At 39.4% G+C, this 24,645-nt stretch overlaps 1 protein-coding gene across 2 annotated transcripts in view; it reads left to right on the top strand.

The window, feature by feature from the left end:
- elp4 (elongator acetyltransferase complex subunit 4) overlaps positions 1–21,979 on the top strand; it is a 75,665-nt gene extending 53,686 nt beyond the window's left edge. For both annotated transcript variants that reach the window (XM_038306726.1, XM_038306725.1), the window contains one exon: positions 21,521–21,979. In XM_038306726.1, the coding sequence (XP_038162654.1) occupies positions 21,521–21,640 (120 nt within the window). In that variant the 3' untranslated portion in view covers positions 21,641–21,979. The remainder of the gene's footprint in view (positions 1–21,520) is intronic.
- The last annotated feature ends 2,666 nt before the right edge of the window (positions 21,980–24,645 follow it).

Below are 24,645 nucleotides of genomic sequence, written 5' to 3'. Positions count from 1 at the left end.
CCACACACTCCTTCATGATCCATTTCAAATGCCATAAAACAAAGTCAAGCCATTAAAGATGATATACCCATTATTAGTATGGAAATGAGGAATGTAATACCGTAGAATACCAAAAGCTTGTCACTTGAGTGACAGTTAAAGACACTCCTGGTTCATTGCGCTGTATTTAAGATATGTTTGATGTTTTTCAAACTCCATATTTGGCGCATTATTCTCGGGTGGCGTCCCACACCTTGTTGGTATTTAAGACAGATTTCAGTGAATATTACTGAATTGCGTTGGTGGTTGCAGTTAAGAGTACAGCTCCCTCATAACAGGGAGGTGTCTTCTGCTGACAGATTGCTGTTTGGATGAGAGAGCACAGCAGCATCCCACCTCATTACTGTAGCAGCACACTAACCGGGGGACCGACACACTGCTCGCTGTGATTAAGATGTAAATTTCCTCTAATTGGAATGTAAATTCATACATTTATATGAAGACGTCAGCTGTCAGATTGCAATATTGTGTCCTTTTTTCTCGCTCTCCCCTGCTCCCCATCAGGGACTAGGTGCCTGTAATCTGTATCATACTTCCACAGCCCGTCCTGGGATTTGCCGTTTGTTTAATGCCAGGCCCATTGTCCTGCATCCAGCCTGTCATTGTAATGCTTCCCATTCATGTTTTTATGTTTTGTTGCAGTCAGACTTGCTCATGATACCTGTGTTTGTTCCCACACGCATGGCTGAGCCGTCAGGGCTTTGGGGATGGGGAGGAGACTTTGAGATGGGGGCCGGGGTCATTTGGGTGGCCGTATTTTGTGTGTGCATCGATTACTTCTGCTGAATGTTCCTCAATGCAAATAAGTCTGCCACTTTGAGAGGAAGCACATGTATCTGAAGTAATTAATTTTACCCTTGAATGCCAGCTGTGGTGTTGGTGTGATGTGTTCCAAATTGAGCCTTCTTACTGGAAAAAGGTGTTAATTTAGGGATTTGGCCGATGAAGTAAGTGGGTTTGCCAATGGAAGCTGCCAATTTAAAATTGGATATGTTATTTTTAGTGTTGCCTATTGAAAATCGTTCTATTATATGATGTCATTTTAATTTGTGGCGCTGTTCGTATATTCAGAGTCCTGTTTCAAAAAAGCTGTCAAAATACTAAGGAAACCTTTGAAATAACTTTAACAAGTTTGCCATTCTGGCTTGTTGGATGCAAACTATAACGACTTTGATTGTTAAAACCTTTATATTATGCTTCATGTTAATCTTTCACCAAATCATAGGCAATTTTCTTTTTATCTCATAGGGTCCTTTAAGAGGTCCTTTACAATTGTATGAATTTTCTCAAGTGGGCGACAGTAGCGTCGGGTGTAGGAGTTCGCCCTGCAACCGGAGGTTTGTCGGTTCTGTCCTTCAATGTCGTTATGTCCTTGGGAAAGAAACTTCACATGCATTACCTACTGATGGTGGTGAGAGGGCCCGGTGGCGCCCGTTTACGGCAGTGTTGCTTCTGTCAGTGAGCCCCAGGGCAGTTGTGGCTACAATGCAGCTTGCCATCATCAGTGTGTGAGTGTGTGCGTGAATGGGTGAATGACTGAATGTATTCTAAAGTGCTTTGGTCATGTTTCCTGACTTGGCGAAGCAGTGTATACATAAAGGCCATTTACCATGTAATTCTCTCAAGTTCACAGTTATTTTGCAAATCGATTATATTTTTTTTTTTGATTAATCAATTAATAATCAGATACAAAAAAGTTCCTTAAAAAATACTTTTTACAGAATTAAACCAGGTGAACTTAAAACTTTTCCATTTGAGGAGTTCAAGATAGAGCATACTGATAGAGGAAAAAATTGCAAGATGTTGATATATTTTTCCATACTTTTGATATAATTTCTCTTCTAAGTGGTTGCTCTTTCAGCTAAACGTGTTTTAGAGTCTCTATACTCCATTTACTCGATTACTAAAGTAGTTGACGATTATTTCAATAATCGATTAATCAGATTCCTTGTTTCAGGCCTAGTGCAAACCTTTTAAATGATGAATTTTCAGCTCATACTATTTTGCACTTTGGAATTTATGCTTGATCTGTTGTTTTGTTTTAATATACCAAGTTTGTAAGAACATAGCAACAAAACTGGGGGGAAATTGTATTTTTTGTTGTATGACTGAGAAGTCAAATAATCACATTAGGTAATTCCTGATTTTTAACAGAATAACCAGTCGTACAGTTATGAGCACCCTTAACAATTCAATAAAAAAGTGTTAATTCAACAATCTAAAATTTAGACTGTATGTTGTTTGAGTTAATCAGAGGGTCTTTGAACTTTTTTTTAGTGCTATCTGACTCCTCATTTTACTTAAGTACCTATATGTAGTGAAAAGAGACCCATTTTTCTTACCTGTCTAATCCACTTGCCTAATTTTGAGCATGTTTGCAGCCAGAAAAATAAGACAAGAAATGCTTAACTGTCCAACTGTGGGAAAATTCAGGTATTTGTATAAAGAAAAATAGCTGAATATGTACCAAATTTATGTTGCCTTATTGATATTATGGTGGATGGCGACATCAGCTCAAACATTTAAAAGCTCAGAAATCAGAAAAATTTAAAAGATCAGAAAATTGGCTTGAAAGAGTAGCTTTTCTCACAAACCACTATTTAGTTTTTTTTTCTGATAACAGTAAAGAGCACTGTATACAATTAATAAATGATCAATTATAACCTTTTCCAGCTTTATTTGTGTTGCATATTCTTTACATAAACATAAAACATTTGCCTGCCCACTCTATAATGTTGTATGTAAATATGTTGCTTGATGCATATCTATGTTGACACTTAGCTTTTCAGAAAAATACCAGAGGCTCTTAGAGCGAGTTTTACAAATATGTGTCTGAACAGGCCGGGTGCTTAAAATGATCTGGAAATATTAAAATAAGTAAGATATCTCACCTGTCACGCTCAAGCGTGCAAATGAACTAAACCTCAACAGCATTAAAGTTCACAAATGATCTCTTCTTTTATTTGATAAGCATTGAAATAACATTAAAAGCATTAATTATGGATCCATATAAGTTCTTTGTTTTCAGAAATGCTGTTGGATTTTTTTTCCGGCTGTTATGATGAGTGACATATTATTATCTGCCTTAACGATTGGACAACAGCCAATCAGGAAACTGTATTTTATTAAATGTCCTTAACATTCACTCATCGTGTTCATGGAAAGATTCCCAATCTTTGTGAGTTTTGTTTTTAGAAGATTGTAATTGACTACCTGTTTTTTCAGAACTAACTTACCCTCAACAGCTCTAAATTGACTGACTTTTCTAGAAGAAAAGGAGATAGATTCTAGATGTAGAGAAGAATAAATCATATAGTTTGACCCGAGCAGAGCACTAAAATAGACAAGTTAATGTTTGTTTGATGACTTATTGACCAAAGTGATGCATTGCTAATGTTGAACAGGTATTATGGTTACACGCTGACTTCCCATCTAGTTAGGAGAAATTCCCTCTATTAGTAAATCCTTTATACAAAGGTGAGTGTTGACCTAGTGGTTAGAGCAATATGCTTGTGCTCTGAGAATTTTGCAAGTACCCGGTTCGATCCCCACAGCCTGCACTCTGGGTCTCTGAGCAAAGACCCTTAACCCCACACTGCTCCCGTGGCGACGCAAAATGGCAGCCCACTGCTCCCCAAGGGGATGGGTTAAATGCAGAGGTACATTTCTCCAATGTGAGATCAATAAAGTTCAGTTATTATTATTGTTGTTATAATTATTAAATTATCAAAACATGTTGCCTTCTTTCGTTTATTTTTATATTTTTCCAGTCGCACAGATCGTGAGGTATTAGTGGGTGTGTTGTTACATTCCTCTGTGGCTGAGTACTGTGTGAAACCTCATAAGTCACGCAAGCATGCTAATCTTAGTTTTACTTTTTAGAAAATGGTCACATACTAAAATACAATATCGAAAGCATGATGCAAAATCTCCGAATGAATTGTTTGTTGTGTTTTCAGTTCATCAGACTGAAAAGTATTGGGCTTTTCAGAAGGAACCTCTTGACCTATGGCAGATGACCTTGTTTATATATTTTCCTAGCTGATTTATTATGCAGAAGAAAAAGTAATTAGTGAAAGGCTGGAAGCCTTCAAGGACCTCACCTGTTTTGTTATGTGACTGAACCACAGCTTCCTATACAGTCTGATTTAAGCTAAGGGCTGAGCTGTAGACTAGGAATCCTGACTATGTTGCAACAGCATGTCAGCTCTACTCCACCCAACTGTGGCACCCGACCTGTGCTGAGTCCTCTCTGTCAATTAGTCCTCCAACAGAAGGGAATCCTAATAAACCTGCTCCCTTCACTTTCATTCAATCCATCAACTTCTGTTCATCACATCGAATCAACAGGGTGGAAAGCTGACACGTTCCCAGCCGTTTGTTTCAGTTAACCAGGAATCTGCCTCTGGTCTGGTAAACCAACGCAGCTCTGGTGTTGTGTGTTAGGTTCTAGTTTAGGATGTGCTGATGCAAAATCAGCCTATCGTTGAGTGCATATCAGGGCACACACCCAACACACCACTCAAGGTTCAGACAGACCCACCCATCACCTGATCTTTCAGGTGTTTTGTGTGAAAGTATCCATCCTAATGTTTTTTAAGATATTTCATCCTGTGGTAACAGCTCATAGAGCATGCACAGCCTCTTAAGACTCCTTTTGATGATGAGGTGCAGTGGCTGTACTCCGAGCTCCCCAAGTTCACAGAGCTTCCTTTAGGGATGAGGTGTACTACCAGGGAAGCACATTTCATATCATAGCATTTTCCTTTAGCTCATGTCACCATGCATATCCCATTACCATAAATAAGGGTTGCAATCTACGTAGTACAATACATAAAAAGTTTGCCTTTTTGGTAGTGTTGCACCGATGCCATTCTTTAGCCCCGATACCGAATACCTGGCTGTGCAGTATTGGCCGATACCGATACCATCTGTTTGAAATTGATGTGTGTGTGTGTGTGTGTGTGTGTGTGTGTGTGTGTGTGTGTGTGTGTGTGTGTGTGTGTGTGTGTGTGTGTGTGTGTGTGTGTGTGTGTGTGTGTGTGTGTGTGTGTGTGTGTGTGTGTGTGTGTGTGTGTGTGTGTGTATATATATATATATAAAGAATTGAATACTACTTGGATGTAAAATAATTGCCATCATGGCTTTGTCAAGCTGCTGCCTACCTTTGTGAAGCAGGAGAAAGACTAATACAAAGTGAATCCAGTAGAACTTTTTATTGCCTATCTGGAATTGGTGACAATAGCTGAATAACCTTTTGGCTCTCAAAATGGTATCGGAGCCCTATTTGTTGGTACTCGCCGATAACGATACCACCAATTTAGGGCTGAATCGGGGCCCCACACTATACTGGTATCGATATTGGTGGCAACCCTACTTTTCGGTCCAGCTATACCCTACCTAATTCTATCCAATTCCTCAATCTGTCTATCCATCTCCCACTTCATCCTAAACAAGACACAACGGTTATCTATGTATGAATTTCGGCATGTTACACTGCATAAAATTGAAATCCATATAAGCAATTTTTTCATAAAATAGTGAATTTTTCTTGGATTTTGGAGGTGAAACACTTTGCCAATGGAACAAGACAATTTACATTTACAGTTAGAAAAAAACAATTGCGTTGTCTTACTTCAAGTGCATAATATCTCATTATTTTATTTCAAGAATAAAAATACTCATTCCATTGGCAGATCTTCTTATTTACCCACTCAAATTAAGAGTCAATAATCTTAATTTAAGAAATTTGTACTTGATCACTTTTGCGGTGTAGTGAGGGTGATTGGATAAATCTATATTGATCCCTTTAAGTGATCAACATGATAACAAAAGGGTTATTTATAAATACAGTCTATTTACCAAATACAAGCTACATGAAGACACCTGAACCACATCATGCAGAAAAAGGGAAATTGAGACCCTAAGCTTCCTGAAGAAGGATTACACATGGGTTGCAGTCCATGAACAACACTAACAGGACTAGAGAACAAGGTGCCCATGGAGGACGAGTCTGACTTTGTGCCAATGTGTTTTTTAATATTTTAAAGAAGGTAATACAGAGGATATTTTTAAAATTTCTCTTTCGGTTATTTCACACGCGGTGCTGTAGCTCAAACCAGGCTTGGCTCAAAGAAGTCATAGCACAGATAGTGGAGAGGAAGGTTAGAACTGGGGCAGTGAAATAGGCAAACAGAGAAAGAGAGAGAGACCATTTTGTCCCCCAGGTATGACTGAGTCACTCATGCAGAAGAATCCCACATGGAGGGAGGTGTCGAGGCCATGAAGGATCTCCTGGCTTCCTCTCCTCATTTATACCTCCCTTACTAGAAAACACATCTGTCTTCTTTTCTCTGCCACAAGCCTTTAAAGCATCCTCACCTTCTCACTCTGGTGCCAGAATTCGCTCCCAATTTTCCAGCTTCAAGTTCTCTTTCATTTAGTTTGCAAGTCTTTGAGTTTTCATTTCCCAGCACCTGCCATGTCCTGAGCAGCCTTGGTTTGGGCTGTCTCCCTTCTTTTTAACCTAGGTTGTTAGGACAAATAGTACTTTCCATTACCCCAAGCGGTCCGTCTTACATGCAAATATGTGTCAGTTCCAAGAGCGATCACCGTTTTAGTCTGCAGCGAAGCTATCTCATGGCTGCGTGCATTAAAACAATTAAACTTTGCCCCTCCCCCACCACAACAATAATTTGCGGATGTGTTGGGTGAAATTTAGCAAGAAATTATCATTTTCTGAATCACTTCACTCCGCTCGCTCTCTGTTTGTTTCATTCTTTCTCCTCTGTTTCTTCTTTGAGCTTTTCAAAAGACGCTGAGCCCCCCTGCGTGTTCTTCCTTTTGCTTCCTTTCTCTACTTCTTTTCTTCATCGTTATCCAGCAGCACTTTTCTGTGCGTGCAAATGCTTTCTGAACAGCATCCTTTCTTCCCTTTCAGACTAGATGTCATTGTTGCTGCCTGTGGGCTGGGTGTATTTATTTAGGGGTAATTGGTGTGTGGATGAGTGAGGTAATGAGGTGCATCCACACTTGGCTGCTCCCCTCCCTGAGAGGCCTGAGACAGACGTAGCCTTGCTGGGCTCTGGCTTGAGAGGTACCACACTGCTGCCTCCTCAACGCCAGCCAGAATGGCTCTTTCATACTCAGGTGGACAAACACAATCGCCGGGGAAGATACCTCAATGAGGAGTCTGTGGTTTGAAGTGCTGTGTACATGTGTGCACGTCTGTGTGTGCTGATGCGCTTGTGTTTGTAGGCAGGCTGTGAAAACAGTACGCAAGCGTTTTTCTTGTCTTTGTCTTGAGTCCTTGTTTGTCTTACAGCCTGTGTTTGCAGAAGTGATTCTCCCTGCCTGTTTGTAAGTGCATGTATATCAGGCTCAGTGGCTGCTCAAAGGAAATCAAGGAGAACCCTTTGCTTCGTATAGCCCCCTGCCAGCCCTAGGCTGCGCCTGGTGTCCTGCGGAGTTACCTAATGATGTCACTTACACCTCCCTTATCCGTCTATTTGTGTGTGGCAGGAACCGTGTGATGCTTCAGCCTTCACATGCCATTTGCTGCCTTATACCCTGTGAAATTCAATTGCACAGGTCTGCTTTAGCTAAAGAAGGGGAATCTCCCTGACCCTCTCTTTCAACACACTCTTTCTCCCTCACTTCTTAATTTACTATATTTTAAGACTGTCTAATATTGGGTCTTTAAAACGCTTGTTTGCCATTTATACCAGACTCAATGAAACTTGAAATTTTAAACTGGAAGAGTTGCCTGTGTGTGGTTACCTACAGGTGTTCAATAGAAAATATGAAGCATACATTTTCTTTTTGTTATTATCAGGGGTAATTGGTGTGGACCTGCCAGCCTTTGATAGACACACAATTACTGTATGTGATGCATAAGTGGACTCATTTTGGGGCAGGATTTGGAGTTGCTAATGGTGCATTATTCAGCTTTTGGTCTGTCCCCAAAAGTGCTGGGCCAAATCAAACACGCCGCTGCAGGGTAATTGAGGCCCACTCCGAACCCCCTGCAGTGAGCAAAGCAGAACTGTAATCCCCTGACAACTCTGACTTGGCCCCAATCTGGCAGGCCGCCCATTTCCCAGCAAAATGCCCAACTTGAAGGAAGAAGCTGATGGACACATTTGAACTGCTTTCTGGTTTTGTTATTCTCTACAACTTAACAATGTTTTGTATCCATCTTAGCTCTTGGACTTTCTCTTTTCTTTCACTTTTACAAATAAAGAAATAATACTCAAAAAACATATTCTTTTCTTATTGTTTTTTTTCTGCTCTTGTGAAAGGTATGATTATTAACTGTATTATTTGGAAATAAAAGAAAATTCTTTAAAAACTTTTTTTTGAGAAAAATATTCAAGGCTTAGAAAAATATTTTTTTTAGGTTTAGTTTTAAAGTGAACTGAAAAAAATTATTTCCATTGCACAATAGTGGAGAGGGTCATTTTTTTATGCATATTTGCTGCGTAATATATTGAGACACTATTGCATTTGCAGACTTTATATTGCAAGGACCTTTTGGAGTACAGTAACTGTTGGCTAATATTTTTCAAGTTTTGTGAACTTGAATTTTACAGGGAATCATATTTACCTATTTGCTGTCTCAAACATATGCCCATAAATGGACTAAAATGATAAAGTTGACAGAGTAGGAAGTTCAGGAGTTTTTAACTGAGTGCTTCCCATTACTGATTTATGGGGGGGAGGGGGAAATAGGTACATATTTAAAAAAAAAATAGGTACATATTTCAGCTGCTTTGTCATCACATTATATACCAGCATTACCGCAGTTGGAAGAATGACTATTATTGTCCTGCCCTAATGAGCTGTTACTGTTGTCTTATTCCTGACTTTAATAAATTCTTTAAGGGGTTTTAATTATTTTCTATATCTCTAATTAAAAAACATAATTACTCTCAAAATTCCCCCTTTTTTTTAACAAAAACATCCCCAGCAGTGCCCCCTCTTAAAGGGGTAATTTACATCCGAGGTCCACTAACTATGCATTTAGTGTCGTCTCAATGATTTTCAAAGTCAGCATGCATCTCCCCAGGCTCTGGCTCACTGTTTTAATAGCTTTCATAATGCTTTACAATTAACACTCAGCCAATGCTCTGTGTTAGGTGGTGTGTTTTAGTCTAAATTAGAAAGCACAAAACAAGAATTCCCCCATCACCCCCGATAGCTCAGAAGACCTAGGGGTTATGCAGGAAATGGAAGGTGGTGAATTTTTTGACAGGGCAGTCGAGGAGATGTCTCATTCCCTCTGACATGTTGAACACCCTAAAGGTGGCTTTGCCAACAGTCTGCCCAGGAAGCACCTCACCTAGCTGTGGCTAAATTTACACAACCACCTGCCCACAAGGAGGGTACTAGAGAGCAGCTCAAAGGTAGAGGTGGATGTGGTGGAGAGACTACAGAGAGAAACGTGATGGAGAGAAAGAAATAAATTTACATGGTGACTTTCTATGCTCTTTGCTACATCTGTACAGAAACTTGTGTGCTTGACTTTTACTGCAGATGTTTAGCATGTTCCCATGAGTTTTGCTTTTACACTGCTGAGCTTTTCCTTTGTATGCGTTTCCTCCTTAATGTGATATATTTACATCATACTTTGCTTATTGTTTTCCTTGTGACATATCTTTTATATATATTTACAAATTCTGCTTTCTAACATGACAGAGGTTAATCTTTTCTTTTTTTTTTATTTCCCATCTTTACTGCATTTGCATATACAAAGCTGTTCAAATACAGTATGAATTATATTCGGTCAACTGAATCAAAACATTTCTGCTGAATCAGTGGGGATTATGTCCTGATTTGTCATCTGGAAGATTGGCTTCTGGCTTCCATTATGTTAATTTAGTTTATTAATTATGGTTTTTTTCTTGCCAGTAGTGGCTTTCTCTGACATTAATCAGACAAAAATGTACAGACATGAAGACGCTACACTCAAATTCAGGCTGCTATTTTCATTTTCTTACGAGTGTATCCGGCCTTTCACTGACATTAGGACTCCCTCCGTAAGGGTTCTGCCCACTGGTTATGCTGAAAGTAGTCAAATGAAACTGTAACTGTACAAATGAAAAACATAACGGCTGCAGGAACCATTTCTTTAAGCACATTTATCCTTCTTATTTACAAATCTACCTGTGGAAGTGCTGTAAAAAAAAAGAAAATAAACTCTGCACCCTTTAGACTATGTCATCAACTAACTCTGAAGTAGTTAAAGGCAGATGAACACAGACATTAACGCCCTGCCAGTAGACTCGAGAGCCTGCTTTGAAAGATGGGGGAATCGTCAAGGTTTTGAAGGATTCCCAAACAACCGGTCAGTCACATCCATCTGACCCATGCTCAGGTATATTTTTTCCTTAAATGAACCATGTAAGTTGAGTAATGGGCCAGATAATGATAGCTGAATGGTGACTCATTATTACATGCCAGTAGCACATCTTAAGCTAGCGATTTATTTGCAGAACAAGTCGTTGAAAAGTTATGGTAATAGAAAAAGATGAATTAGGGAGCAGAAGCAGCCGATGATGATGCTGGGTCTTCACAAGAAAGAAAAGGTAATAAAAGATAATTACCTGAAAAACAGCAATCACACAGATATCAAGACAAAATAGTTTTGACGGTATTGTAATAGGAAGTAGCCCAGGGAGAAGAACATGTGATGGACAGATGGACATCCATCCATCCATCCATCCATCCATCCACCATCCATCCATCCATCCATCCATCCATCCATTCATCATGTATATTCACATCAAAGCTGCACATATTGAGTTTACTAGGACAGACACTAGAATAGGTCAGTAACAATTGTTGATGCTCCTCAGTGACAGAGTTCAGGCCATTTGCCTGTGGGCTAATCAGAAGTGAATGGCCTTTGAGGCTATAGGCTGGTCTATGTGTGGCCCGGCTGGTCCAAGTCAGCAGTAATGACTGGCTTTGGCCGGCATGCCTGTTAATGTGAATGGGGTTACTCTGGGCAACACCTTTTCAGCTGGGTCCTATGAAGTCCCAAGTATGGTGGTCTTTGTCCACACAAGGGGCTTCCTCTTAGCAAAAGGGCTTCTTTTTTGTGTGGACTATCACTAGTGATGGATTATGCTCAACCCCCTTTATTCCTCCTTGCAGACTAAGAGACACTGATGCACACAAGTAGACCCACACCTTTAGTGACACCAAAACTGTAGCAAAACATCAGCTTTAAAAATTTTAGATGGGACATTTTTTTAATAATACATATCTTAAAATATCTTATTGCTATTTTATTTAAAAGTCCATCTCTGCTCAAAATGTTCTTTTTTTGTTTTACCTGCTGTTCAAAAACATATTATTTATTCTTTTCCCTCTATTTCCTAAAAATAATCCTAAGTAATATTCTTCTTGCCTCTTGCAGTGTATTTATACCCTCTGAAAGATGGAGAGGTATTATTTGAAACTTATTTGCCTCGAAGTTTTTAAAACTAGAAGCATTTTACGTCCCATATGTTGTGCTGTTGTCTTATTCCTGCCTCGTTTAGTGGTAGTTCCCTAGCATTACAGACCTCTTCTGTGAGAGTCACTCCATCCTCCCACCCCTCCCAAGTGGTCAGCCACTTACCCAGCCCGACACAATAACCTCCAGACGACCTTTCGCTTTGCCAAATGTTATGCCTGTAAACTGTGTGAACTCTATCACAGGACAAATGATGGGTGAAAAATGGGACTTTCTACTAGAGCTAAGGCTGGGTTTAGGAAACCCTCAAAATACAAGCCGGCATTGTGCACTCATGTTGTAAATACCTCTCTGTGTGACACATGCATAGGAGAGTGGAAGTGTGTGTGTTTGTGTCTGTTTTATTTTTTTTGTAAAAGAGTGTGTGCACTTGTAGACTGAACACAGAAAAAATATGAATAATGCAGAAAAAGAGTATTCTTGGTAATGTTCCTGCTTTTTTGCGACTATAACAGTGTCAGAACATGTCAGTAGAGTGTCTCTTAAAGGAATATTTTAACTTTTGTGGAAACAGTTCTGAAAAATGATGCAGGATAAAAGAATAGCTTGCTTTACCAGCTCTTTAACAGAGCTTTAACAACACATGAACTGAAGCTTTTCTCTATCATCTGTTTATTTAACAATTCATAGAATATGCTTGATTCATGTTTAAGGCTACAAAATGGATGTAGGAATGGACCAAATGGTCTTGCATGTTAAAGAAAGGGGGGTACAAATTAAAAAGTGAAAGTATAACCCAAACCCTGAGCCTCCAGCTCTAGCTTTAAAATGAAACAGTTTTCTTTAAATCTGCAAACAGACAATTCAGTTTTGATTTTTTTTTTTTACTCTTTAACTTATTAACATTGACAGAGCATTGGTAGTCGCCCAAGAAATTGAAATTATTTGACTTTTACTTTGATGAACAAGCAAGCCATTATCATCGGCCGTAGCTAGCAGCTGTAAATATGCTATACATGTGAACTTTGTAGCACAGCATCTGTAAAACTGTAAAAAGAAACATGCTACAAAGCGTCAGTGGTGCCTTAACCTGAGGATGTCTGCAGCAGTCATGGTTTGAGGGGTGAAATGTGTGTTTGAGGGGCAGAGGGCACCAAAGGTCCCCCAGACATTCTGTCATAACCCGTGCGGCCGTGCTTTTTGCTATGGGCCTATCTGTAGTGAAAGCAGCACTTAGATATGTTTGTACTCTACGCCCTCTACCCCGCTCCCCTTTCTCCCCCAGGCACCATGTCACCCCAGGGGGGCTAACCAGCCCTCCATGACTGTGCCCAGTTCCACAGTACTAACTGCCATCTTATTACTCTCCTTTGCTATGAGGGTCAGCTTGCCCCCATCCTTTAACGCCTACGGTCTGTACCGACACCGCCCCGCAAAGAGAAACAAAACAGAACTGAAAAGAGACAAAATGGCCCCATGCTGCATTTCCCTGTCAAGGAGCTTGACAGGACCAAGCCGAGGACTAGACCCCAGAGGAGTGTTTAGCTGAAGATGCTGATGGCTGAGATAACAAGTCAAGTTGTTGTATTACAGTGCAGTTACACTTTGGCCCTCGTTTGTCCGTTTATTATTCAAAAACAACCCAGAGCTTGCTGATTTCCATGCGTGTCATGTTTAGAAACGTGACAGGTAATATCAAAAGCTGCATTTTATCAGCCGGTGGAGCGTGAAGGGTAAGTAAGGAGCTACCTAATAAAGGCAACACGAACACACATTCCATCAGTTATTTGAAAAAAATGAAATTATTGTCTGCTAATCAATTTCCTGTTTGGACATGCTCACTTCTAATGTAATTCAGTCAATTATTAGTCCCTTCCCCTCCATTCTCTGTTTGGGAATATAATTACACCCCAAAATGCTTACTCATCCTCCTGCCTGCCTGCTGCCTACTCTGTCAGATTCATTAGCTTGTGAAGCGAAAGAGATGAGGAGCCTGTGTCTGTATCTGTCTATCTGTCAGTCCGCCTGACTGTCTTTGGGCCCTGCCTCTCAGGTTATCCAAGATCAGACGGCAGGTGACCTGGTGGCAGGTGACTATCACCATATTACTGAAGGAAGATTTGAGAAGAGCTTGATCAATGTTTGTGGGATTTTTTTTCTTCCACTCGAACTGCATCATTCTTAAGGTGCATTAGGCATATTAGCAGCACATTGTGGAGAAAATAATGTTCCCAAAAGAAGATATACCGAATTTAAGCCTGATGAAATTAAAACTATGCCACTAAGGTGTTATTAATAGCATATTGATGGACTGAAAGGGTTTTCATCTTGAATGCAAAATTTGTACATATTGTTTAATTTTGCCATAATTCCTGGCCTAAATGGGTTGTCCTTCTAGGTAATGGCAAGTTTAAGAGTCTCTATAAACCAGTTAACAATCGATCACTAAATATTTTTTTGAAGAATCAATTAATTACAATAAATCCAATTAATTGTTCCATCCCCAGTGATTTGCTATTTAATGGCACACCATGGTCTTTGTGACCTAAAGAGTTGATCGGGGCTCCCCTCTTGAAATACCGACTATGTAAGTTGGAGAAGATACACAGTCATTGGCCAGGTCATGTGACCTGGAGGAAGGCTCTTGTATCGTCATAGCACTAAGGCTTTTGCTCTACTATTTTTCCACCAGCTGGACTACTGGTCATGGCTGGGGCAAGGAAAAAGTTTAAATGTTCTGTGGAGGCTAAAAAGAGAAAATGTGAAAGGGACTGTCCATCCATCCATCCATTATTTGACACGCTTTATCCCGTGTGGGGTCGTGAGGTGTGCTGTGCCTATCTCCAGTTGTCTATGGGCGAGAGGCAGGATACACCCTAGACAGGTCGCCAGTCCATCGCAGGGCAACACAGAGACAAACAGGAGAAACAACCATTCATGCAACAACTCACACCTAAGGAGAATTTAGAGGAGCAAATTAACCTATCAGTCATGTTTTTGGACTGTGGGAGGAAGCCGGAGTACCCGGAGAAGACCCACGCATGCTCAGGGAGAACATTCAAACTCCATGCAGAAAGACCCCAGGCCAGGAATTAATCCCAGAACCTTCTTGCTGCAATAGCCCACTGTGCCACTGAACAGCCCCGTGAAGGTGAAAGGGATTGTGTGCGAGGAAAAGCCAGAGTTGAACTTGGAAAGGAGTTTGTCCTGAAAGAAAAAGTCGGATGTAAAATCAATTCTGTTTCTAAATTCTATTATTAGACTTGTAAGTTAACACTATGTTCCTAGTATACAGTCATGTATCTTTGTTATTATTTTTGATGTTTAGTAGAAGCAAAATACGGACATTTACAGGTCTAGCACCTCTAGTGGTCAAAAGTTACACAGTGTGCCTTTAAGGTCCCGATTTCAATATACTCCCTCACTATAGAATACAACTATTAGTAGTTAACAAAAAAGACAGTTACAACAAGGTTCATTTCTGAGCTTATTTCACCCACTGTGGTCTCTTATTATAAAAAGTGTTTAGCTTTAAGCAACTTGCCTCATGAACTCTAATTACATTGGGTGATTAAAAGTCTGTAGAGCAGCTTATATCTAAGCCTGTTACTAGAAAGTTCTTTCATTTTAAATAAAGATAGCGCATGAGTTTTGTAAACTAGCACATGTATCCTCCTTTATTTCAGTCATTCTGCAATACTTTGCCAGCATAATAAGGGCTATCAAGAGCCTTATAGCCAAAATAGTTCCACAAATTTCCCAATGTGGTGAAATTGAATGTGAGTTGATGTGTGGCATTTCTCAGACTTTGAATGAAACATTTTATTAAAAAAAAAACACATTTAAACAGTTTTATTTATTTTATTTGAACACTCACTTTACTCCTGGAACCCTTTGCACAAAACATTTTAGGCCCAAAATGTTGCTTGCAGCAAAGATAAAGGATCATTTCATCATTTTGTTTTCTCATAAGCTGCTGCTCACTTTCCATCAAGGTGTCCATCATGGCTCAAACTATGGGCTGACTGTTGGCCAAGACAGACTACCCCAGTGCATCATAGCTCCCCCTGTCTGAAGAAGACAGAGTTGTTTTTTTAAGAGTTTTGCCTAATACGTTATTGGGATTGACATTTGGGCAAATCATCACCCCATTTACTGTATATAGACTCAAAGGCATTCTTTAGTGGTTTATCACAAAAATGGCTCTATGGTGTATAACACGATTGGTAGACACTCAAGATAATTAGAACCCCTCTGCACGTTTTATTTGGAGATAAATGCTTCACGTCATAACATCATCACTTAAATCCTTTTGCTTTTTCAAATTCATCAGTTTGAAATTCGGATTTTAACTACATTTTTACTTTATTTAAGTTTGTTTAGTTGTGAAATATTCAGGTTATAGAATATATTTATGTTTAAACTATTGCATTAGCAGACTTTACAAAAACAGTGCTCTTGGTCAACTATTAACAATAGCTTCTTCAATATACCTAAATTAAAAGGTAAAAGTTAAACGGCAAAAAGAATGTTTTGGCTGAAATGTGAGTTAGAAGACAGATCTTATGAACTGGTTTTTCTTTGGAAAAAGCAGAGGGTCGCGTTTCACTCTTTGTCGCCAAAAAGTAAGAGGAAAGCAGTGCTTTTTTTTCGCACTCTTTGTTTGGTGCAGGAGGGTTAGAATTACAGCAGAGAGGTGATGGGATTTATGCTTAGTAGTTCCTGTATTTTCTTTTTTTCTGGCAGGTATATTCTTAAACTACTAGCGTGAATGTAATGATAGTTTGTGTCTTAAATAAACAAGCACACATTACCTTATTATGTGCCTTTTTTGGGGGAATCTATAGGAGCCAGTTCAGGTTCCTATAGATTCAGCAAATGATTTCCCACACAATGCAGTGTAACATTAGAGGTGTGAGGAGATTATGGTTCTGTGGAGGTTATTTAGCTGGTTTAGCAGATGAACAGGGAGGCAAGGCTGGGAAATTTCTACCCACTTTTTGTGGTGAAACATTCTGCTGCTGTTTTGACCCGTAGCTGGTTGTCGAAATGGGGCTTGAAATAGAGGACACTGACCCTGCGTCAGGGTCAGACATATTAGTTTACAGAAGCTGAGCTGCAGCTGTGCTACACAAGGCAACAGAAATGACAAAATCAGCTGCTTATTTTGTTGTACTTTGAGTTTATATCAATTAGTACAGTATCAGGCTTTTCCTGTTTTTCTTTGTCTCATTTTAAATCCAAACTGCTTATTTACTATTACTATGTTAAATCCTCCACTTGTATTTCACTCATTCACTGAAGCTTTTGAAAGAAAGGACACCATCTCAGCAGGGATGTTGTCATGGTTGCATTCAAGGTAAATGTTTTGTCACTTCCATGTACAAGTTCCTCCCACAGCTAATCTGAATGGAACAGCCATGGCTGTGGTCATGTGTTCTAACAAGGTGTTGGGTTTCCTATACTTCTAAATTGTACAGTGAAACAGACCATTTGCAAGTGTGGCCAAAAGTCTATAGAACAAATGACTCGTTAAATTAGCACCTAATACTCCATTCATTAGCAACCTGTTAGCATAAGTGGAATGCCTTTGATGGTGTTAGCTTTTTTTGAGAGCGAGTGGCTCCTTTGTAGCTGCCCGTCTGAAAATGAATATCACACATTCCATGACCCATAAGTTATGCATAGCTACAAAGCTATATTAGAAACCTATGAGGGACCAAGCATAATGAGTTGCTTAACGCTTTAAGTATTGCATGTTTTGGATGTTTAGTAAGTGATATCAGTAACCCTCTTAGGCTAAGCTAGACTTTGGGCCAGCCCTTGGGGCTCATATGAAGTGCTTAGCGCTCGTTTGGAGCTTTGTCGCCCCTCGCCCTGTTGCCAGCATGGCCCAAGCCCCTCTGGCTGAGAGACGAAACTAGATCTCACTGATTACCACCAACTAGGGAGCAGTGACTTCACATACAAAATCACACTGCGATTGTGGCACACATCCATTTTCACATTCCCTCCCCACCCCGCTTTCAATCAATGCAGCCCAACCAGTGGTCCTTTTTCCCGCCGTCCACTCCCATCTAACAGCCACCATCGCCCCTCCACCACCCTGGACTTTTTTTTTCTCTCTCTGTTCTTTCTCTACACTTACTAAGGTTGCCAGGCAGCAGAGAAAAGATCTCACACAAACACCCACCCTGCTATGCCTCTGAGGGTTTTCCGGATGTCCTTGTTTACATCATGGGGTGTGCAGGTTGCAGAAAAGCCGACTCAGAGCCTCTCTGACTAACTCTCTCTAAGCCTTGTGCAAAAGCCCATATATCTGATATCCACGCTTGTATGTAGTCCTAGTAAAATGTTCATTGCTTTGGATGTAAATATCTAAACAGGATCACAATATCTTTTAATCTTTCCTGGTACAAAAATGTATACAAGGTGTTTTGAAGTAATTTTTCTAGATTGATAATCCCAACATTGCCTGCCGCTGATATTTGTGATGGTTGTCGACTGTTGCAAGGCTCCCTGTTCCCTCAGTGTGCCAAACGGATCGATTGGTTTAGTCTGCTCCTCCCTCCAACTTTGATGTTACCATTGATTGTTCTCATCTGCCCCTGAACTCAAAGGTTAGAGAAGTGGAGCTTCACTTCTGGATTGCTTTGACCTTCGCTCTGCACATGCTCAGTGGGTTCTCAAAGCTCAGAGCCAAAGAGAGGCAGGCCCGTGGGTGCGTGGCAGACAGACAACACTGCTTTTATTTATTTATTTTTTTAACTCACCCAGCGAGGGTGATGTATATGTGATTGATTTTTTTCCCTCTCTGTGCCATGTTTCTGCTGCAGTGCGCTAAGCAGGACTGAGTCCAGGCTTGATCAATGCATTGTTTTTCTTTTTCAATCACACTTGAGTGAGCTGAAGACACGAAAGGTTACCCAGGTGAGGGTTGGCAGGGATGGAAGAGAAGCAGGGCTTACAGAGGACTCCATAGATGTTTGTGTGCATATGGGATAGTGTAGGTGGCAAAGCGGAGTTGAGAAACTTTGTTGTCTTACTAACATATTTTCCACAGTCTTTCTTTGCTTTTTTATCATTCTAGTTACCTTGATGTGACTCCTGTTCTTGAAGTAAATAACATATTGATACCAAGGCTCCTGTTTGGCAACAACATTCTCTTTCTCCTTTTGTGTAACTTCAAAATACTTCAGTCATAAACAGTCAAAACCTCTGTTTGCCTACTAAGTTTGTGTATATTTTAGAAATCAAGCCAACAATCTCCTGCACATTCAATCTTTCAAAGTTAAACCGCTGTCTCAAAACCAAATAATTCATTGTCTAGAAATCAATGCAAGTAGCATAAAGAGTCTAAGATTAAATGGATCTCCCATTATCAATGGTGAAAAAAAAATCTTTCTGTCAGTTTCGTTCTTTTTTAAGAACCACCATTACAAGTTGGAAAAGTCTGAGACGTATTGATGTAGTGATTTTCGTTTTCCAGGAGTGTACAAAGGAAGAGAGGAAAATTTGAGCAAGAAACAAATGTTTGAGTTCTAAATTTTTTTCCTTTCTTTATTTTCAAAGGTCAAAATTCTAATTATGCTTAATAAGAGCCAATTGTTTTCCCATTGATTCAAATTTAAATTTAATTCTTTGTTTTAATTCCAATCAGGGTTTTTGTTTGCTGGCTTTTTAGAGATACCATACTGAGGAACTGAAAAGTGCAGTTTTACAATTTTTTCAGTATTTTTATGAAATATAGTTACTACTTTTGAAACTGCACATTAAAGAAACTGCATTGAATCTATGATTCATCTTTTCAAGTCTAAGAGATATAATTTTAAAATAGACCTAATCTTAATTTGTCCAGACACCATGGAAGTTAAATGGCCTCAAACTATGAAAAATTAAAGCAGATTTTAGAAATTTGTTGTTCCATTACCACTGCTAAAAGCAGTATTAATAACTACTGTTTGGACAGATGTAAGATAAACATTTTGTTCTCAAATATTTATAAAGTGCAAAATCTCCTGAAAGGAAGTTGAAGACTTACGCTATGTTCTCACTGCAGGCCTTAATGCTCAATTACGATGTTTTTGTGAAATCGAAATTTTTTGCGTTCCGTTCATATTTCCAAATATATGTGACTTGTATGTGATCTCTTGTGTGAACTGCATTCACACAACCTAAGTGTCCTGCATGCCCAGTAGAGGACGCAATGACATCACAAGCAAGCATGTTCCGTGTTTACGGAAGTAAACATGGATGGTAGGGCTGGAGCGCATCTAGTGATCTTTCCTAACCTTGTAACCTTTCAAGATGGTTAAACATAAATACTTCTCTCCGCATCGTCCGCCCTGGTTGTTGTTTTTCTTGCTTCTTCTGCACAGCAAGACGTAGAATAATGACCTTTAATCAGTCTTAATGATGTTTAGCTCAGATGAAAGCGACCTGGCTGTTCAGACACAGGTTGAATTTGAAAAGTATGTATCGGATTTAGGGCAACAAAGCCAAGTGGCTTGGGTCGTATTTAATAAAATCGGATCTGTGTTATTCAGACTGTCATGAAAAGATCAGATACAGTTTGCATATGGGCAAAACAATCGGAATTGGGTCACTTCAGGCTGCAGTGTGAACGTAGCCTAAGAGTCATTTTACTTGAGAGAATTACCCAAGACTGAAGTCCAAGAATCTGTTAAGTCTGGGCATACATCAGTGCAGACTGCTTATGGTGTTCTAAGTAAAAGCACTGTTACAAACCACAACATGTGTTTTTACCAAAAATTATTCAACTAGTTCTTTAAGGAGGCTGCTAGTAATATCTACTCCATCCTCAAAAGATCCATCCTCGAAAGACTAGATGCTATAGTATGAGTAGGAAAAATACCAACTTAGCATCTCTAAATTCTCATTTGCATCAGCAGAAACCCAAGCCTTCATATCAGAAAAAAAGCATCAGTAATATTACAACAACCTCAGGTGTTTCTAAAAACAAGACTGAATGGTGGGTGGAAGTAGCCTACCCTAAAGGGATGAAGAACATTACGTAGTCCTGAATTATCTCTAAGTAAAACTTCCCCAAACCCTGTACCCAAACACCTAGTCATTTAGGAAAAAAGATAAGTATCTGTGGGAGTAGAAGAGCTCTCCTGTAAATCTGGATGTCTAGAGGGGATGCGGATGTGGCGGGCAGGCAGCTTTATCTGGTTTGTATTGGGAGGGAGCATAGGATTTGACCAGAGGGTTTCAAATGTCATGGCAGATTCTTTCAGGGCAAATTACAGGGTTTAACCTCTCTTGTCCCAAAGAATAGCTGCGTTCTGATTTAACTTCCTTGACAGACACTCGAGCAACGTGCTAAACAACACAATTGGTTGGGGGGGGGCACTTGACTTGGAAGACACATTACCTCCTCTTAGGCAGTCGAGGGCCCTTCAGGACCTTGTTCACTACGGTCCGTCGGTGGCCTTTCTTGTTGATTCTGCTGAGAGCTTGGAAGTGTGGCCCCTTCACTGTATGCTGGTGTAAAGGGAGGCTTACATGAGTGTCCCTCATTAACCCCTTAGTGTTATTGTGCATTGAGTAAAGAGAGGCTTTGCTGTGAAATGGCTAAAAAAGCTGATTGTAACAACTCTGGCATTGTTAATTTTTGAAGAAATTACTATCTGGGTATTTATTGTCCTTTAGTCCCAGATCACACACATTTCCTTCCTTTCTTTCATTTTCAGGGTTTTTATTTTATTATCGTTATATTTCCATAAAATCTGAAACACTTGTGTGCCTCTGGTTTTATTCCTGCGAGGTCTAACAGACCTAAAGCTCTGTGAAGCATTTAGTAACAAGGTAGCAGATTTCCTCGATGCTGCCAGTGTTAAAGGGAGTGCTGAAGCATCTAATGCAATTTCAACCTAACATGGCTCTCTATGAATAAGCACCACTGGCGTCTACCACCTACTGTATGCTGATCTACTGTATGGCTACTGGTTTTGCTCTGACACTCCATTTCTCTCTCTCTCTCTGCCTCTCTCCTAGCGATTGCATTTGCCTCCGGACTTGTCCGAGACAGTGAGTCGTGTCAGCAGGGGGGAGCTTGCAGGAGTAGCTTCTGCCTGTGGCTCCAGTGCTTCTGGCAACAAAAACCTGGACTTTTGACAGGAAACCAAAGACTGGAATGGTGTGGCCGTTGCCCTCTTTGCAGCGGCGTCAGGGGTGTTGCATCGTTCAGGTGATGTCAACCACAATCAAGCAGCAAGCTGTTACCACCTGCCAACCAACCCAGCGAGAGGTGAAGATCTAAACATCAACAGCTTCTCTGGTCATCATAAACCATCATTTGCAGTCATTTTCATGCAAATCTATTTAGTTGTCATAATTTTGTTTAAATATTAAGGCGCAGTCCTTCAAACTGTCAGAAGGTTTCATTAAAAGTTAACTTTATTTTTTTTTTCTCTTTTGTTACCCATACAAATAAAACATTTGTGAACCTAGCTGTATTCAGGGTTGGAGAATTATTTAACATTTGCTACGTTTAGTTTATTTTTTTTGTCTCTGCCTACATTGTAATCATGAAATATTTTACAGCCTTTACTGATTCTCCGTCTTGGGAGCCGCTGAATAATTTATCTTTGTTCTTGGCTTTTCTTTATAAACAAGAGGCATCTCCTGCACATCTCCACCATTTACATCATTCTGCAAATACAATTTACGTTCCGGGATGTTACAGTGCGCTCTTGTGAAATAAATTAAAGAAGAGAAAAACTATGCAAAACTCAACTCATTCACACTTGGATTTTAGTTAGTCTCTGAGGGAATGTCTTGAATGCAGCTCACTGGTTGCCCTAAGTGGTAGCAGGTCCATATAGAAAGGCCCACAGACGGATGTGGTGAGTGGCAAAAAACTGGATTTGTGGGTTGATTTTACACCTGGTTTAGCTGCTTTGCAATCACAAGCCCAAGAGAACAAATTAGGTCAGATGGTGAAGAAATCAACATGTTGAATGAAATGTATTAGGGATGTTTGTAACAGAACGATGAAATGTCACAAGATTTTGAAAGTAAAATAGATCGATACCGCGTTTTAAAAAATCTATTTGATATTAGCATATGGAAATATATTTGAGTATATTGTTTTTCAAAGTGTCAGAAATGGATAACAAAACTGCTATTTTCAATGACTACTTATTTTTGTCCAGCTTTAACATCGGTATCGATATGGGTTATCGGCTACATGAGTTTTAAAATATCGGCATATCGGATATCGGCCAAAATCCCAATATCGTGCATCCCTAAAATGTATAATTTGTGTTTTTTTGTGTTAGAAGCTGATGCCACTTTGAATGTTTTTACCTGTTGTAACCTGACAGGAATGGTAACCGCTTGCAGCATGTATTCAGAACAGGTCGTGGAGACACGTCTTTTTTATAGGTGAATAAAACCTTGTGTTGTGAAGTGAAACACAGCTCCCCTAACTTACTGATATTTCATTATTGACATATTTAGGACACGTGTTTAAAGTGGATTAAAGGTGAATAGATTCATTTTGCCATGTGTTTATAATGGATAGATATACTTGGATAGATGAGTATCTGTTTTACAGAAAAATGATCAATGTATATATTCTTATTTTCAAAACATCAACAGAGATTTTATTGTCCATCTACCAAAATAATCAATCAGTTTATTTTATCTTAGTTGGCGATGATTTGACCTTTATCTAAAGATTGTTTGACACCACTGTAAGAAGACAGCTCACCGTCTGGAGTTATAGTTCCTGTTTTAGATAATTTAGTATTTTTAGATTTGTTTTCTTTAAATGTATATTTAAACATATATTTTCACATACAAACACTCACACAGAAGACAAGCAACAATGAAAGTCTTACTGAAATAAGAACTGTAGCCATTGGCACTCAGGCACCAGTGGAAGACGTTAGCATAGAAAAATATGATGTAATGATGATGAGCAGATGAATTTGCGTCTCTCACTGGTGGTGGAATGGAGGCCAAAGGAGGAAGGGGAGCCCGATGGAAATGAGGATGATGGTGGAAGAGGGTTGCAGCCTTCTGGAGCTCAGAGACAATGACAGAACAGTCCCTTTTTTTAAAGTAGAATCCTAGATGATGATTAGCCATGGCGGAGACCTGCACTGGGCTGATTGGCTTGCAGCAGTGCAGCATCAGAGGGCCACTGGATGAGAGTTGAGCTGAGTTAATTCTTCCAATCCTGAATATTTGCTTAAGCTGCATTTCCTGTAGGGTTTGGAGAATTACCATTTAACTGTATGATTAGGATCCCAACTTTCAGGGCCGGCTCCACACACTCCTTACACTAATAGGCTCTAATTGTGGCCCCCTCCTCCTGACAGAACTGGGGTAACAGTCAGGTTTTTTAGGTCATCATGCTACACTTTTCAGCTCTGTCCATGCATGTTCTGTGTGATCAAAGCTTTTTTTTATGGCTACTTCAAAATGTGAAGTTACTCTTCTTAATGTTTTGGTTGAAAGTTAATCTTTAATGTCTTTTTATATGTACATATATATATATATATATATATATATATATATATATATATATATATATATATATATATTAACTAACTAATAAGCGCTATTATTTTTGCTTATCGATTAATCTGTCCCTTATTTTGTTGATTATCGATTAATAATCGGATAGGAAAAGGTTGTTTAAAGAAGATTTTTTACAGATTTAAACCAGGTGAAACTTAAACGTTTCAACTTTAGGAGTTCTGGATAGAGCATATTGACAGATGAAAACGTTTTTTTATCTTAAATGCAAAATATTTTTAAATTTTTACTATTTTCATAGTTACTGCTCTGAGAGAGTTGCACTGTCAGCTAAAGGCATGTTTTAGAGTCTCTATACTCCAGTTAACGATTAATTGATTACTAAATTAATTGACGATAATCAATTGATCAAGATTATTCTGATTAATTGTTTCAGCCCTAAATTTGACAGTACATCTGTTCCTCATGATGCAGTTTTATTTTGTTAAGTGCATCGATCCTTTATATAATCAAATATTCCCACAACAGGATACCGCCACCTCTGTGCTTCATAGTTGGGATTGTGTTCTCAGGACAAAATCTGGATTTTATTTTTTTAGATTATGTCTCTTACATTGGACATGCACCTTTGA

The sequence above is a fragment of the Cyprinodon tularosa genome, unplaced genomic scaffold (assembly GCF_016077235.1).
Source record: "Cyprinodon tularosa strain WSP-4 unplaced genomic scaffold, ASM1607723v1 ctg59, whole genome shotgun sequence".
Lineage (NCBI taxonomy): Eukaryota > Metazoa > Chordata > Actinopteri > Cyprinodontiformes > Cyprinodontidae > Cyprinodon > Cyprinodon tularosa.
This window is presented reverse-complemented; position numbering and strand designations above follow the sequence as displayed.